At 42.2% G+C, this 17,587-nt stretch overlaps 1 protein-coding gene across 7 annotated transcripts in view; it reads left to right on the plus strand.

Annotated features, from left to right (window-relative positions):
• SLC2A3 (solute carrier family 2 member 3) overlaps positions 1-17,587 on the plus strand; it is an 89,096-nt gene that overhangs the window by 62,250 nt on the left and 9,259 nt on the right. For 6 of the 7 annotated variants that reach the window (XM_042991719.1, XM_042991716.1, XM_042991717.1 and 3 more), the window contains 5 exons: positions 12,550-12,642; positions 13,163-13,323; positions 15,222-15,462; positions 15,718-15,880; positions 16,579-16,766. In XM_042991719.1, coding sequence (XP_042847653.1) covers positions 12,550-12,642; positions 13,163-13,323; positions 15,222-15,462; positions 15,718-15,880; positions 16,579-16,766 — 846 coding nt within the window. Of the gene's footprint in view, positions 1-10,800; positions 10,983-12,549; positions 12,643-13,162; positions 13,324-15,221; positions 15,463-15,717; positions 15,881-16,578; positions 16,767-17,587 lie in introns of those variants that run through there. The other variant, XM_007089557.3, reaches the window with a different exon arrangement.

A 17,587-nucleotide genomic window follows, 5' to 3' on the forward strand; every position in this document is an offset into this window, starting at 1 on the left:
AATTTTGTGAAAAGTGTAAGATCTGTCTGTTACTAGATTGTTGTGGGTTTTTTTTTTTTTGCCTGTCGATGTACCATTGTTCCAGTGTGATGTGTTGAGAAGGAGACTATCTCTGCTCCACTACGTTGCCTTTGTTTCTTTGTAAAAAATCAGTCAGCTGTATTCATGTGGGTCTTTCTGGGCTCCCTATTTTTGTTCCATTGATCTGTTTGTCTATTGTTTTCACCAATACCACAATGTCTTGATTACTGTGGCTTTATAGTAAGTCTTGAAGTCAAGTAGGTAACATCGGTTACACAACTTTGTTCTCCTTCAATATTGTTTTGGCTATTCTGGGTCTTAGGCCACTTCATATAAAATTGAGAATCATGGGGTGTCTGGGTGGCTCAGCTGACTCAACATTTTCAAGATGTCGGGTCTTCCTAACTTGAACTATGGATCCAGTGCAATCCCATTCAGTGTCCCAGTAAGTTATTTGATGGAAATCAAAAAAACTGATTCTAAAGTTTATTTATTTATTTATTCATTTATTCATTTATTTATCTATCTATCTATCTATCTATCTATCTATCTATTTATTTATTTACTTATTGAGAGAGTGAAAGAGAAAGAGTGGGAGAGGGGCAGAAAGAGAGGGAGAAAGAAAATCCCAAGCAGACTCTGAGCTGTCAGCTCAGAGCCCAGTGTGTGACTCCATCTCATGAACCTGTGAAATCATGACCTGAGCCAAAGTCAAGCGTCAAACGCTTAACCAACTGAGCTATCCAGGCATCTCAGGATTTTATTCTTTGTGTTTGTTTGTTTTATTAAGTTCTTTTTTTTTTAATGTTTTTTCATTTTTTTTTATTTTTTTTTATTTTTGAGAGAGAGACACAGAGTACAAGTAGGGGAAAGGCAGAGAGAGAGGGAAACACAGAATCTGAAGCAGGCTCCAGGCTCTGAGCTGTCAGCACAGAGCCGACGCGGGGCTCAAACTAGTGAACCACGAGATCATGACCTGAGCCGAAGTCGAACACTTAACCAACTGAGCCACCCAGGCAGCCCAGTATTTTATTCTTTATAGACAATCCTGTCATGTTCAAACAGAATTTTAGGTCTTTCCTTTCTTTTCTTGTCTTGTTACATTAGCTAGTATTTCTAGCTAATATTGCAAAGGAGTAGTGAGAGGGAACATTTCTACCTTGTTTCTGATCTTAGTGGGAAAGCTTTGGGTTTTTCGACATTTCAGTATGTTGTTAGTCGTGGGTTTTTTGGTAGACATTTTTTATCAAGTTAAGGAAGTTCTTCTGTATTCCTAGTTTACTGAAAGTTTTTAAATCATGAAAAACTGTTGGATTTGGTCAAATGATTTTTTTGCATTTATTGACATGACCATGGGAGTTTTCATTTCTAACCTGTTGGTATGATGGATTAAATTAATTGATTTTCAATTAATTATTATTATTATTATAAAAATATAATTATTATTAACACTCCTTGCATATCTGTAATAAATCCTAATTGGTCATGGTAGATAAAAATTCTTTTTATTAATGTTTGTATTAAATTTACTAATATATCCTTAAGCATTTTTGTATCTATATTTATGAGAGATGTTGGTCTATAGTTGTCTTTTTTGTAATATCTTTGTCTGGTTTTGGTATAAGGGTATAATGCTGTACTTACAGAATGAGTTAAAAGGGAATTAGTCATCTTAATGGTAGATGATATCAAATTTTAACCATCAAATGAGTATTTTTGTTTTCGAAATACAGACCACTATTCTTTTGTTTGTTAACACATTCTTTTTAGAGACAGCCAAGATATAAATACAATTAAAACTATGTTCAGGGACACCTGGCTGGCTCTGTTGATGGAGCATATGACTCTTGATCTCAAGGTTGTGAATTCAAGCCCCACATTGGGTGTAAAGATTACTTTTTCTTTCTTTCTTTCTTTCTTTCTTTCTTTCTTTCTTTCTTTCTTTCTTTCTGTTTATCTGTTCATTTGAGAGAGAGAACACTCTCACACACTAGCGAGGAAGGGGCAGAGAGAGAGGGAGGGAGAGAGAATCCTAAGCAGAGTGTAGAGCCTGATGCCGGGCTCACTTTCATGACTGTGAGATCACGACCTGAGGGGAAATCAAGAGCCCACTGCTTAACCAACTGAGCCACCCAGGTGCCCCCAAAATAAAATCTTAAAAACAAACAAACAAAAACAAAACCAAGAAACTGTTCAGTTCTATTTGAATCCTTAGCAATTACTGCCTGATCAGCACTCATTTATGCAGTTCTCTCAACAAACATTTATTTATCATTTACAATGTATCATATAATCAGAATATTGAGCCAAATAAGGTGTACTCACGGTTTTCAGGAAGCTCACGATGTATTTGGGGAGATAAATTTGTAAACCAATAATAGCAAATCGTTTTTAAAGTAATATACACAATAATATGGGATGATGATAGATTTGTCTATGCTAAATACACTTAGAAAGTGTCCACTTTGAAACTGGCGACAGACTTAAACATAAAATTAGAAGTCCTAACAGATATTTACCAAAAACACACATTTCAAGACACTTACTTAGGAGTATAGCCGATAGCATTAAAGAGTATGGATAACAAGTCCTCAAAAGTATGTGCTTACAAATTAAGTGGTAATAGCCTAGGCTATTACTACAGGTGTTTTTGTTTTATTTTGTTTTGTTTTAATGTCAGAGGGTTTGGTTGACTGATTAGATGGAGCTTCAGAGATGGGTGGTGCCAGTGAAACAGACACAAGATTGATTGTATATTTCTTCAATTGGCTTTATGCTTTACCAATAAAAAATAAAGCTTCAGGAATGCTAGTATACTTGTGAACTTTGAATACATTAAGGAATGATTCTTGGGAAATAAAGGAAACTGTATTACCTTAATCAAGTTAATCAAGCCACATCCATGTATATCCGTAAAAGAAGTTTCTTTTCTAGGGATAGTTTTTGAGACATCTATGAATCACTACCTTTATTAACAAAGCGCTTCTATAATCATGTTGTAGAATTTACTAATTAAGGCGGTACCTGCCTGGCTGCATCTGGTGGAGCATACAACTATTGATCTCAGGGTTGTGAGTTTGAGCCCCACATTGAGCATAGAGATTACTTAGAAATAAATAAGGGCGCCTGAGTGGTTTTGTCCGCTAAGCATCTGACTTCAGCTCAGGTCATGATCTCACGGTTTGTGAGTTTAAGCCCCACACTGGACTCTGTGCTGACAGCTCAGAGCCTGGAGCCTGCTTCGGATTCTATGTCTCCCTCTCTGTCTGCCCCTCCCCCGCTTGTGCTCTGTCTCTCTCTCTTTCTCTCTCTCAAAACTAAAAACAAACAGAAAAAAATACTAAAAAAATAAAAAACATTCTTTGTTCACCTATTTGATAGGCATTGTGGACATAAAGGTAAATAAAATCTCTGCCCTCAGAGTGCTCACAAATTAGAAGGGTAAGCAAATACGTAAACAACTAATTGCTATGGGATTTTAGTAAGTACTATAATATAGGTATGTTTGAGATAGATTGTGACCCGAAGGAAACCTTATCTTCTTTGGTTTGTCTGTGAAGGTTTCACAAGGGGGAAGAGATACTGGTTATTGTATGCATGACCACTAGTTAGCCAGTTGGGAAGGATATTCAAGATGAAAGAGTACAGAAGAATGAGTCTCTGATAACATAGTATTATGGGCCGAATTGTGTTCCCCCAAAATTCATACGGAAGTCCGAACCCCCAGTACCTCAGAGTGCGATCGTATTAGGAGACAGGGCCTTGAAAGAAGTGAGGAACGGTCTGTGAGTTCGAGCCCTGCATCGGGCTCTGTGCTGACAGCTCAGAGCCCGGAGCCCGTTTCAGATTCTGTGTCTCCCTCTCTCTCTGACCCTCCCCTGTTCATGCTCTGTCTCTCTCTGTCTCAAAAATAAATAAACGTTAAAAAAAAAAATTTAAAAAAAAAAAAAAAAAAGAAAGAAGTGAGGAAGTTAAAATGAGGCCTTTAGGGTCAGGCCTAATCTAATCCTACTGATGTCCTTATAAGAACAGGAAATGTGGGCATTCAGGAGCCACCAGGAATGTATACACACAGAGAAAAGGGCCATCTACAAGTCAAGGAGAGAGTCCATAGGAGAAACGCAACCTGTCAACCCCTTGACGTTGGACACCCAGCCTCCAGAAGTGTAAAAATAAATTTCTGTTGCTCAAGCCATCCAGTCTGTGGTGAATAGTTACGGCAGCCTTTGATGTGTGTATTTTCACACCACCAAGCAACTCCTCAATTCTCAGCTGAGGATAACAGAATGCCCTTCCCAATTCAACTTAGCTCTGATACAATTCAGCCGAGATAGCAGCAGATGTCACAGATTAAAGGCTCAGCCTCCCTCTCCCTCCACAGTGGCAAGCCCAGGTCTACTGCCGTAGATTAGAGGTTCCAACAGCCCCCTCCTTGGATTTGATTAATTTGCTAGAGCAGCTCACAGACCTCAAAGAAACATTTAGTCACATTTACCAGTTTATTATAAAGGATATAATAAAGCATACCGATGAAAAGGTACACGGGGCCTGTTCAAACCCTGACAGTTGGCTCAGGTTGGCCTGGGCAAGGAGGAGATATACTTACCGTGTGGCTAGTGTGACTGAGGAGTTTAATTATTAATTTCATCCCATTTTAATTCATTTAAGTTTGTATTTAAAATCTGAAGAAGTGTTGGGCACCTGGCTGGCTCAGTCAGTAAAGCATGCAACTTGTGATCTTGGGGTGTTGATTTCAAGTCTTATGTTGGGCATAGAGATTACATTAAGAAAGAAAGGAAAGGAAGGAAGGAAGGAAGGAAGGAAGGAAGGAAGGAAGGAAGGAAGGAAGGGAGAAAGAAAGAAAGAAAGAAAGAAAGAAAGAAAGAAAGAAAGAAAGAAAGAAAGAAAGAAAAAAGGAAGAAAAAAGGAAGAAAGAAAGAAAGAAAGAAGCAATTTTAAAAAAGTGGAGCAGTGTAAAAATATTAGAAGTACTACAAAATGTTTTTGTTAAACGCAACTTCATCATTTCGCCTCAGTCGTTGAAAATTTAGTGTCCCAATTAAGATATGCTGTAAATGCAAAATACAGATTGCATTTTAAAGATCTAGTACCAGGGGCGCCTGGGTGGCTCAGTCAGTTAGGCGGCCGACTTTGGCTCAGGTCATGATCTCACAGCTCGAAGGCTCATGGGTTCAAGCCCCGCGTCTGGCTCTGTGCTGACAGCTCAGGGCCTGGAACCTGCTTCCGATTCTGTGTCTCCCTCTGTCTCTGCCCTCCCCAGCTCATGCTCTGTCTCTCTCAAAAATAAATAAACATTAAAAGATAAAAAATAAACAAAGATCTAGTACCAAAAAAAGAGAGAGAAAGTACCTCATTAATAACTTTTATATTAATTACAGGTTGCAATGGTAGTATTTGGCATATGTATATATTAGGTTAAATAAAATATAGTATTGAAATTAACTCATTTCTTTTCACTTTTTGTAAACGTGACTACTGGAAATTTTTAAATTTCATATGTGGCTCACATGTTTCTCTTGGACAGCAGTGATCTAGACTTTATTCAATAAGCATTGAAGATATTTGAGTAGGAGAATGATCCGCTTAAGATTTCGATTTAGTGTAATTCATCTCAGCACTGGTGTGGGATGGAGTGATTTTTAAAGGAAATCTGAGGAGGGGAGAGTGGTAAGGGTCTGAGAGCTGGGATTAGGTGCTTCAGGATCAGCTAGAGTGATGAATGGTTGCAACCCAGTTTAGACAAGAAAATCAACATTTCTCAAATTTTTTCTTTCTTTACCCTGTGTTTTCTTTGGTGCTTTTGGATTCCAAATGAATTCTGACTGCACTTAAAGTGGTAGAGGAAGATTAGAAAATAACATGTTGCAACAAAAGTTGTTCTTTATGAGGAAAATTACAAATACAAAGCAAAGAGTAGAATTAACTCTGGCAATCTTTAGCCTTTAGCTATTTGGTGAGCCTTGAAATGCCATTTACACTGGCCTGTGAAAGAAGCAGTTTTTTCTCTGTCTTTAACTCTACGTGTTTCAAACCCGTATTTCTCGATTTCAGGATTTTTTGGTTTGTTTTCCCACTGAGTTATCGCAGTAGCAAACAGCCTCCCACAGACTAGCAAGAAGCTAAGACTGAGATTTGTGGTCTGCAGATAGCTGTATTTGGATTTAGGAGACTTCAGGCCATTATTTCGTTCATTACTTTCTTCTTAGCAGACCTACATTAAACTATGAGGTGGGAATTTAGTAACATTTCTCCCCAGTCTATTCCATTTTCACATGTATCCACCACATTTCCTCTTTTGTTTTCAGTAAAGGTGGAAGAACGTCCCACAGCAATCGAATGATACAGGATACATGTTTTATTTACCTTGGTGGCCTTCCCTAGCTTAATCACCAAATTAATCACCAGAGCTTGTAACTCCTAACTAGAGTTGGGAATCTAGTGGGACCTACTCTCAAAGTGCATCGAAGACCCCAATCAACCAACCAATCTCCCCAAAACATACCAACGCAGAGATGTATTGAGCAACTGTTATCTATTGCCCAGGGTGTGGATTACCTAATGGATGTCTGTTACTCTGGGGGACAAGCCCAGCACTGACTGGTTTCGGGTCAGGAGTTTATTAGGTCCCTCGTCCCCAAGAAGCATGTGTCTCAATATGTCAGCACACTTTTACATTCTTGAGATTCAGTTGAATTCCAGTTGTAACCTTTAAAAAAAAAAAAGTACATATATTGCCAGAAGTAGAATGCTCTCTGTTCCTGTGGCTTAACTTTTTTTAAGGTAATTTTCTCAGACTGAGTTAGCCAGACAAAATATGTTTCACATCTCTCTCCCGTTCGCCCTCCTTTTTCCCCAAGAAGGAAATATTCTACAAAATTATTTCCAAAACTTAACCTGCAGTCTTATCTTTCTCCATAGCTGTTTTACACACGTTTATTTGGGACACATAAATCCTGCGCCTTCACGATTACATTTATTTCATTAACCATTGGGCAAATAATTACTGGGGCAAAAACTGTGTTCTGAAATTATGCCGGAGCCTGCTCTGAGTAAATGAAGGGGGTAATACGGACCTACCTTTTACTTTTATTTGTGCCATTTGCCCTTGCAAAACATCGAAGAATAATCATGCTAAGCCTAAGGAGAAGGAGAAAGAAAAGATAAAGTGATTTAGAGCCAAGAGTGACACTGTGAGACAAATAATAAATAAAAGCAAAGATAAGAAATAAGATAAATGGGAATGCAAACTGCTGCAGCCATTCTGGAGACCAGTATAGAGGTTCTTCAAAAAAGTAAAAATAGAACTACCCTACGACCCCGCAATTACACTACTAGGTATTTATCTAAGGTGTGCTGTTTCGAAGGGGCACGGGCACCCCCGTGTTTATAGCAGCACTATCAACAATAGCCAAAGTATGGAAAGAGCCCAAGTGTCCATCGATGGATGAATGGATAGATGTGGTATATATATACAATGGAGTATTACTCGGCAATCAAAAAGAATGAAATCTTGCCATTCGCAACTACATGGATAGAACTAGAGGGTATTAGGGGCGCCTGGGTGGCTCAGTCGGTTGAGCATCTGACTTCGGCTCAGGTCATGATCTCACAGTCCGTTGAGTTCTAGCCCCGTGTCAGGCTCTGTGCTGACAGCTCAGAGCCTGGAGCCTGCTTTGGATTCTGTGTCTCACTCTCTCTCTCTCTGCCCCTCCCCTGCTCATGCTCTGTCTCTCTCTGTCTCAAAAATAAATGAAAACATAAAAAAAAAGATGTGGTATATATATACAATGGAGTTATTACTCAGCCATCAAAAAGAATGAAATCTTGCTGTTTGCAACTACGTGGATGGAACTAGAGGGTATTACGCTAAGCAAAATTAGTCAGAGAAAGACAAATATCATATGACTTCACTCATATGAGGACGTTAAGATGCACATAAGGGAAGGAAAGCAAAAATAATATAAAAACAAGGAGGGGGATAAAACATAAGAGAGTCTTAAATATGGAAAACAAACAGAGGGTTGCTGGAGGGGTTGTGGGAGGGGGGATGGGGTAAATGGGTAAGGGGCATTGAGGAATCTATCCTGAAATCGTTGTTGCACTATATGCTAACTAACTTGGATGTAAATTTAAAAATAAATAAATTTTAAAAAAAGAAGAAGCAGCAACGTAATTTTTCAAAACCAATAATAATAATAATAATAATAACATAAAAACGCAGAGGGAGGCAAAACCATAAGAGACTCTTAAATGCAGAGAACAAACTGAGGGCTCATGGGGGGGGGGGTTGGGGGGTAGGGAAAATGGGTGATGGACATTGAGGAGGGCACTTGTTTGGATGAGCACTGGGTGTTGTACATAAGTGATGAATTACTGGGTTCTACTCCTGAAACCAATACTACACTGTATGTTAACTAACTTGAATTTAAATGAATAAATTTAAGAAAGAAAGAACAAAAGAAAGAAAGAAAGAACGAAAGAAAGAACGAAAGAAAGAAAGAAAGAAAGAAAGAAAGAAAGAAAGAAAGAAAGAAAGAAAGAAAGAAAGGAAAGGAAGGAAGGAAGGAAGGAAGGAAGGAAGGAAGGAAGGAAGAAAGAACGCAGAAAAGACCAGAGGAAAACAGGGCATCATGGTCCTCTTAACTCTAAGTTGCAAGGTCCAGCCATGAGCCTCATGTAGCTGTTGAGTATTTACGTGTAGCTCATGCACCTGAAGAGCTGAATTGTTCATTTTTATTCATTTAAAATATTTTCCAATCAAACACAACTTTGTTGTTTTGATAGACACCATATTACTTTAACTATAGAACATTTAGAGCCTAAAATGGAGATGTATGCTAAATGTGAAATATACACTGAATTTCAAAGACTTCTTAGGGGAAAAAAAAGTAAACTACCTTAGTAATAATTGTTAGATGGACGTCATACTGAAATGATATTATTTTGGCTATAGTGGGTCAAATAAAATAATTATTTTTAAATTAATCCCTCTCGTTTCTCTAAAAATTTTTAATGTGGCTACTGGCAAATTTTATATTACATAAGTGCTTGGACTCTATTTCCATTGGACCTCGCTGCCATACAGGATATTCTTTGTCCTTTGGCTGCTCGATTCAGTTGCTGTGGTAACTAAAGGGGCCTCTAGGCTCAGTGTTTCCTGGAAGGACCCGGAGTGAGTCGGGGGAAGGGAGGTGTGACCTCAGGGAAGGTTTTCTTGGATGTCACGTTTCACTCATACTCGGTTCTCTCAGCTAACAGTCGGATTTAGAAAATAACCTCGCTGTAAAAAAGAGAGAGACATCATAATCTGGTTTGTTTCAGGTCCAGTAGCATCAGTTTGAATTCTAGGCCCTCAACCAAAACCCCAAAGAGAGATGCACTTTCCCTGGTTTACCAACTAGAAACATTATGTCCATTTACTGCTCTATCACTGCGGCACCCTCTTCCCCCACAGTGAAGGGGTTGCTAGGCTACAAATTAATGGGCATTAGGAATTTGACCAGTGTTATCCACCCCCCAACACACACACTACCAACAAAGCCTCCATACTATCTCTCACCCAACTCTTTAATCAGAACTAAATTGTCTTCTTTGTTTACTCTCACCCTGGAGCCTCTTCTCTCTCTCTCCTCTTATTATCCTTCCATCTTCCTCTGTTCACATTTTTCTTATCTGTTTTTCCTACTCATCTTGGTCAATTGTCTCCTATGGCTTAGAAATCGGATACTTATCTCAGTCTTTTCTTTCAAGAAATTCACAGTCCGTAATTAATAGGCTATTGGTCATTCTCTCCAGTGTGTAAGAATCAGTTGGGCTTGTCCCTTTTTAACAAACATGGTAAGTGGAAGAAGGGAAATGCTATAAATTCCTTAAAAGCCAGGAAGTTTTTTGCCCTACATACTGATGAGTCCCCAACTTCTTGGAGAGCATCTGACGTGTAGTGCGTGTGCAGCAAATACGTGTTTAACTGAATTTGGTAATTGTTCCATCTGTAGAGGCAAAACATTGTAGAATGGGTAGGATTCAGAATGGGTGGTATGGTGAATGCCGTATTAAGGAGTTTGGATCCTATCCCATAGGCAGTTGATTTTTTCCTTCCTGCACCCCAGGGAAGTTGGTCTGGCTCCCAGATACTCAGGTTTTCTTCCTCCTGGGAGAGATTGTACTAATCCGAGGACAAGGAGAGCCAAAACCTGGTCCAATTCTTCCCTTGTTTGCGTTTCTTCTCTCAAACTGCCCTTCCTTCCCCTTCAAGATTGTAGACCTAGCCTGTAATCAAAAAGCAGATGATAAATTCATAGCATTATGAATCTCTCTGCTTGCACTCCTTCAAGCAACCTTAACTCTCAGATAGTAGCACTCAGTCAACTTTGCCTTATATAAATAGCGTTTATTCTCTCTTTATAGATTAATTTAATTCCCAGCAGATGCGAGAGCAAAAATTAAAGTGTATTTGCCCTCCCTCCAGCCTTTTCTGGTAGCATTTTGTCTGTGAAACTAAGAGGCTATATAGCGGCTATTAGAAGAGGGAAGGAGGACGAGCTTAAAAAACGGAGTGGGGAGGGTGAAGGATGTGGTTTTGAAACAAGGGGAGGGAGGGAGTTGTCGTCTAGGGAGGGGGTAGAATTTGAGGTCACAAAATTCCGAGAGGTCACGGGATCACTAGAGGCGGGTGTGGGGTGGGGCTGGGGGGGCGGGGGGGCTTGTCTCCCTTGCAGGCTCCACCCTTTGCAGAGATTATAAATAAGTAAGCCGGCGAGCTCTAACGGTGAGAGTGAGGGGGACATGTGGAGCGGTCCTGGGGACCTGGAGAAAAACTTGCTGCCCAGAAGGACATTTTGGAGGTTTTGCTGACTGCAAGAGGTGGCTCTGGGATCCCACTCCTAGATCTTTATTGAAGACTGGAAAAGAATTAAATTAGGGCCATGGGGACACATAAGGTAAGAGATGATATGATTATCAATTATTTTTGCGCCTGCGGGGCACACTCAGAAAGGCCGAACTCAGTGGTGATGACTGTGCTGGGTTTTATTCTAAGTCATCTAGCCATCTTCAGGCCTTTTCGCTTCTCCAGCCTGCAGTGCCACAATTTGGCCACTACTCTGGATGTTAGAGCCTATCAAGGATTCATCCCCGTCCCGCTCACCTTTCCGTCGTAGGGAGAGACACCGGGAGAAGTTGTGTGTGTTTCTCAGGGGGTTTTTTGTGTGTGTTTTTGTTTTGTTACATAATCACATGCACTGAGGATGCGAGGGTGAGATGGTTGAGTGTTAAGGCTGCCTGGCTGTGTTGATGACAAGCGTGGGTCTCTGAGCGAGCGCAAAGATTCCTCTGGAAGCATTAGACCTTGAAAAGACCTGGGATTGGTTTGGGGGCCTGGGTCAGTGTTCAGCCATCTGCTCTGTAACCTATAGGAGTTCCTGGATACTAAGGAGATAGAATTCCCGTGGCCCTTATTGTGATTGCGATTGTGAGTGCACGATACATTAATAGGTCATCGTGTGTTGTGTATGCAATATTTGCAAGGAGAAAAGCATCATCACCAAGGTAAACTTATTTGAAAATAAATGAAAATAAGAGAAGGGATGAAGATGGGGGGTGGGGCGGGGAGGAAAAGGCCCTCAGGATAGTAAATGATGAGGTGAGGCAGAAAAGAAGAGGTGCTTACTGATGGGAAAAGGATTAAGCAGAAAGAGCTGTGTACGGGGCGGGCGGGGGCACTCGGGTACTTAGGCCTAGTTGCCTAGGGTACAAGGTCAGCTTGGAGAACGGAAACTCCTAGCCAGCCACTTGGTCTAATCGGACAGGGAGGGGGTTCAAGGAAAGGAAGGACTGGGAGAGCGCTGCAGAAGATGTCTTCAGGCTTAACAATTAGGCTTCCCTCGAGCTGGAAATTTCAGATAACACTTGAATTACTCCAGCAAGGTGAAAGACGACTCCCTCCTCCCCACCTTGTCTCCCCAGTGTTTAGGATGGAAGGGAGCTAGTGCACGCCCCCTGCTGGGTGGGGGCAGCGGTACGTTATCAAGTAAACAGGAAAAATTTCAAATCGGACCTGGATACCTGTGGGTAGATGCTGTAGATTACATTATCTCGAGAGATAAGAACAGCCCAGTGATGAGGACACCACCACCACAACTCTGGGCTTCAGTGGGAGCTGGGGTACAGGAGAGACACTGTTTCCAAAATAATCCACTTCCAGGAAGCCCCAGGTCTATGCTTGCTTTTATCTGGGGCAATTTTTTTTTAATACTCTAAAACCAATTAACCCAGGTCCCCTTAACTTTCTTCCCATAGTATCTTGCCACTTCTCCCAGGTTTACGTAATGGTCTGCACATCTCTGGATAAGTTCTTCAGTACAACCTGTTGTTTTGTGTTCCCCATTCATTACCTAAATTTCATTAAGGTTTTGTTCTTTGCATACTGCTCATAGCCAAGTGCTCCTAGTACTCAATCGAGAGTTTTAAGGACTGTTTTTTTTTCCCTTCTCTCCCTCCCCACCCGAGGTCACGGCGCCGCTGATCTTTGCCATCTCCATCGCTACGATAGGCTCTTTCCAGTTTGGCTACAACACGGGAGTCATCAATGCTCCCGAGATGGTGAGTGCCGGAAACTAGAGTTAAGGGTTAGAATTTGGAATAGGGAAATTATTCCTTGAAGTAGGGTTTCAAGAGTGAAGAATTTCAGTCAAACTTGGTGCCTAGCTCGGCTAAGGCTGAAGAGGCAGAATAACGGTGGGGAAGTCTATAGCTGAATCATTAAAGCAGAAAACTCAGTTGCTCCTTAAACCCGTGACTGGACCCGTTCTCCTCTCACCCTGTCGTGATGGTAGGAAAATGGGGAGGTGGGGGGTTCTTGGGAGGACTGGGGTAGTCACTGAATAACGGTGCTACTACCTACTGGGATTTTCAGGACAAATCAAGCTTGTTCTTTTCGGAGCTGCCATTAACTCCAGTATGTTCTGGGTCTCTTCCAATCCCATCTGTTCACTCACTGGATTCTCTACCTATAAAGTAATCGTAATGCTGTTTTCTTAGGGAGGAGAAGATCGCCCATATTTGTCCCTTCTCTCATTCAAGTGTAACAGTCTGTCTGCCCACCAACCATTTTAATTTGCAGATCATAAAGGACTTTCTCAACAACACTTTGAATAACACACACAACAACCCTCGCGATGAGGTGTTACTCACTTCCCTCTGGTCTTTGGCTGTGGCCATCTTCTCCGTCGGTGGTATGATTGGCTCCTTCTCCGTTGGACTCTTTGTCAACCGCTTTGGCAGGTATTGACTAGAAACTGGGCAAAGAAGGAGGCTATGCTGGTTGCATTGAGAACAGGTATTGAGAATCAGGATGGAGAGGCTGTGGGGCGCCTGGGTGGCCCATTAAGCATCCGTCTCAGGTTAAGATCTCATGGTTCCTGAGTTTGAGCCCCACGTCCGGGCTTCCTGCTGCTGTCAGCACAGTGCCTGCTTTGGGAGGACCCTCTGTCCTTCTCTCTCTGCCCTTCCCCCTCTCGTTCTCTCTCTCTCTCTCTCTCTCTCTCTAATAAGTAAATAAAAACTTAAAAAAAAAGGAGGGGGAGGAGGTGAGGATGTATTTGAATGAGAGCGTTCCCCAATCTGATCAAGGCAAGCTTAGTCCAACAGGCACTGAATAGGACTGCCCTTGCTTGAAGCCGTGTTGCCCGTCAAGAGATTAGCCTTTGGCAGTCCAGCATAAGCTAATTCAGGATTCCCTAATAAAGTACACTGTGGAATTTCCCAGAAACCTGTTTATATTCACAAGGTCAGAAGTTGTTTGCTTTTCTTAAAAACTTTGCGGTCTCGTGCAGATGTTTGCATTATTTTACAAAGCCGGATCGGGAGGAAACGTTTTCTAATCCTTGGTCTGTGGCACGTGTGGACAATGGCCAAATAACTGAACTGACATTCCCCCCTCCCCCAAAAGAAAATTGAATCTCCTCATTCTGTGCTAACTTGATTAGAATGTCTTAGCAGAATACTTCCAGTATTCTGGTGAAGGAACCATTTTGTCTGCTAATGAAATGTCCTGGAAACACAAATGGAATTCAACTTTTTAAAAAATTAAAGCAATCTGTTTCATTTGATCATTGTTTGGCTTGCATTGTTGAGGGCACCTTGTGTCAACTAAAGTCACTGAAATTTTAATGTGGACCTCCCAATTCACGTGACTTTCTTCCAGTTGTTCTTTTCTTGAGAGAAAGAACCTCTCTCCTAGAGAGAGGTGGGGACCCAGGGAAAGGAATGCAGAGAAAGGCAAAAGAGAGAATGAGGGATGGTTTGGGATGTACCTTTAAGATCTCCCCAGGATTTCAAAGCTCCCCTGGGTAATTCCAGTGGGCCTTCCAAGGGGAGAATCTAGATTTGGTTCTTCCCAACATCTGCAGTAATTTTTCAGTGTTAACCTCTTACCTTGTCATCCTTTAGCTGTTCCAGTGGCTTTGCCTCCCACATCTAACACACAAATGCGGCCATTTATTATTTTATTCTGGCTCTCAATACTAATTGTCGACGACCTCCCCACAGGTTAGCCTTAGAGAAGGCGAGCTGCAAGGCGGTCTGCTTTTTACAAATAGAAAAACATGTGTCTGAACTCTATCTTTGTTACTTGTTGGTGACATCTAAGCAGTTACGTTATAACAAGACTCCGTAAGAAGCATACAGAGATCAGTACTGGTCCAAAAATTTCTCTAGAATGTGTTGGACCAGCTGTAGCAGAATTGCCCAGGGCGGTGGTTCTCAAACCTTCTCTTTGAATGAAATCACCTGGACTGCTTTGGGGATCAGATTGCTGGGCTCCACCCTAATGATGCAATAAATTGGGTGGATGGGACAATTTTAATTTGTTGCAGATCTCTAGCTGATGCTGTTAGTCTGTGGCCAACTTTGGGAACTACTGGCCTTTGTGGTTACTGCGATTCTGGCTACAGCTGGGGCTTAGGAGAATCTTAAACAAGTTCTCTAGGTGATTTTATGCACACAGAGGCGCTGATCCTGGTTATCCCAGCTAGAAATGTTCTGATAACAGAAAAAGGAAAAGTTAGACCAAAAAGAGAAGGTACATAATAAGGCTGGAGAAGGGTGAAAAGACAAGGAAAGAAGGAGAGAGACTGGGCCTATTTTGCTAATTTCTCTTGTGTTTTCATTTAACCTTTCAGGCGCAATTCGATGCTCATCGTCAACCTGTTGGCTGTCGCTGGTGGCTGCCTTATGGGGTTCTGCAAAATAGCCAAGTCGGTTGAAATGCTGATCCTGGGCCGATTGATTATCGGCCTCTTCTGCGGCCTCTGCACAGGTTTTGTGCCCATGTACATTGGCGAGATCTCGCCTACCGCCCTGCGGGGGGCCTTTGGCACTCTCAACCAGCTGGGCATCGTCGTCGGGATTCTCGTGGCTCAGGTACTTCCTGAACGTCAGTTTCATGGCTCCCTAAATTAGTTAACATAAAGTAGTCCTGAACCTCTGGCATGTATTCAACTACGTAAGTTTCAGGTATCATTACTACAACTCACAGACAGCTTCGGGAGAAAGGGGAAGAAACAGAGTTTTTCTTTTCCTGTGGTAAAAGCACGGAGGGTTTTCCGAATTTCGTTTTTAATCCACCGTGGCTTGGAAAGGATGAGATTTATGGTAGCCTCCTTCCCTGGCTTCCAGATCTTTGGCCTGAAAGTCATCCTGGGGACAGAAGAGCTTTGGCCCCTGCTGTTGGGCTTCACCATCATTCCCGCGATCCTACAAAGCGCAGCCCTTCCCTTCTGCCCGGAGAGTCCTCGATTCTTGCTCATTAACAGAAAGGAAGAGGAGAACGCCAAGGACAGTGAGTATCCCTCACACCCTCACTGTAGGAATTTTAGGGCTGTGGTTTGTTTCAAGACGAGGGTGTTGGGTCTGTCCTCTCCTTTCCCTTGCCCCTCAGAACCCGAGTGAAGGGTTTCCTGATGGCTCTCATGTCAGAAACTTTCTTTCTTCCTTCTTTCTTTTTTTGTTTTTTAAATTCTTTTTAATGTTTATTTTTAAGAGAGAGCGCACGCACAATCAGGGGAGGGGCAGAGGGAGAGGGAGACACAGAATCCGAAGCAGGCTGTCAGCACAGAACCCGACGCCGGGCTCAAATTCATGAGCTGTGAGTTCATGTATGGCCTGAGCCTAAGTCGGACGCTCAGCTGGCTGAGCCACCCAGGCACCCCTCAATTCGACCCCTAAAGAATTATGTGAGAATTAAAAAGGGGGAGGGCTGAGTGTCCGACTTCATGTCATGATCTCGTGGTTTGTGAGTTCAAGCCCCACATCGGCTCGCTGCTGTCAGCCTGTCAGTGCAGAGCCTCTGTCCCCCCTCTCTCTGCCCCACCGCCCCCTCAAAAATAAATAAACACTTTAAAAAAAATTAAGAGAGAAGCCGATTAAGGCACAGATGCTAGCCCAGGCTCGTCTCGCGTGGCCTCTTCCCAGCTGTTACAGGGAAAATGACCTTGGGTCAGCACCTTAACCTTATCCTTGGTTTGCTTGTTTTACCAGTCCTCCAGCGATTGTGGGGCACCCCGGATGTGACTCAGGACATCCAGGAGATGAAAGATGAGAGTGCTAGGATGGCACAAGAAAAGCAACCCACGGTGCTGGAGCTCTTCAGATCGCCCAGCTACCAGCAGCCCATTATCATTTCCATCATGCTCCAGCTCTCCCAGCAGCTCTCTGGAATCAACGCGGTGAGTATCTGCTCCACGTCTGAGGGGGCAGGCCCACGTTGCACTTAACTCCCCTGACCGCGGTGCCAGGTGCTGGCGTGGTCACCCCACGATGCTCGCCACATGGCGGCCACTCCAAAATGTTGATTATCCAGGCTCTGACTTAGTGTTGGTTTTTATTTCCTTATTACTAGAGTTCATTGATTTAAGTAATCTCTACACCCGATGTGGGGCTCGAACTCACAACTCTGAGATCAAGAGTCCAAACGCTCCCCTGACTGAGCCAGCCAGGTGCCCCTGTTTTATTGCTTTAAGATTCTGTCTGCAGCACATGTTTTCCATGTGGAAAAATAAGATAAATTAAAACAAAAAATTCATCACCTTTAGTCTTGGAACTTGTGGTTCACATTTGTCCTCTTCCCAATTTTTTTCAATATATAAGACATTACAAATTTATCTACTTTTCATTAATCCTCTTTCTGACCCACTCATTTTTTATTGCCGGTTGTCTTTAACTTTGGTCAATCTTTTTTTAAATTTTTATTTATTTTGAGAGAGAGAGAGAGAGAGAGAGAGTGCATGAAGGGCAAAGAAGAAGGAGACAGAATCCCAAGCAGGCTCTGCGAGGTCAGCGCAGAGCCCGATGCAGGGCTCGAACCCACAAACCATGAGATCATGACCCAAGCTGAAATCAAGAGTCAGACACTTAACTAGCTGTGCCACCCAGGTGCCCCTAACTCTGCTCAATCTTATCTCGTGTCATCAAAGATAATGTAAGCCATACAACTAAAGTAGATCCAAGAATTTACTGCTGTGGCTTTTTTTCCCAGGACTTTACAGTC

The sequence above is a fragment of the Panthera tigris genome, chromosome B4 (genome assembly GCF_018350195.1).
Source record: "Panthera tigris isolate Pti1 chromosome B4, P.tigris_Pti1_mat1.1, whole genome shotgun sequence".
In the NCBI taxonomy this organism is placed as follows: Eukaryota; Metazoa; Chordata; class Mammalia; order Carnivora; family Felidae; genus Panthera; species Panthera tigris.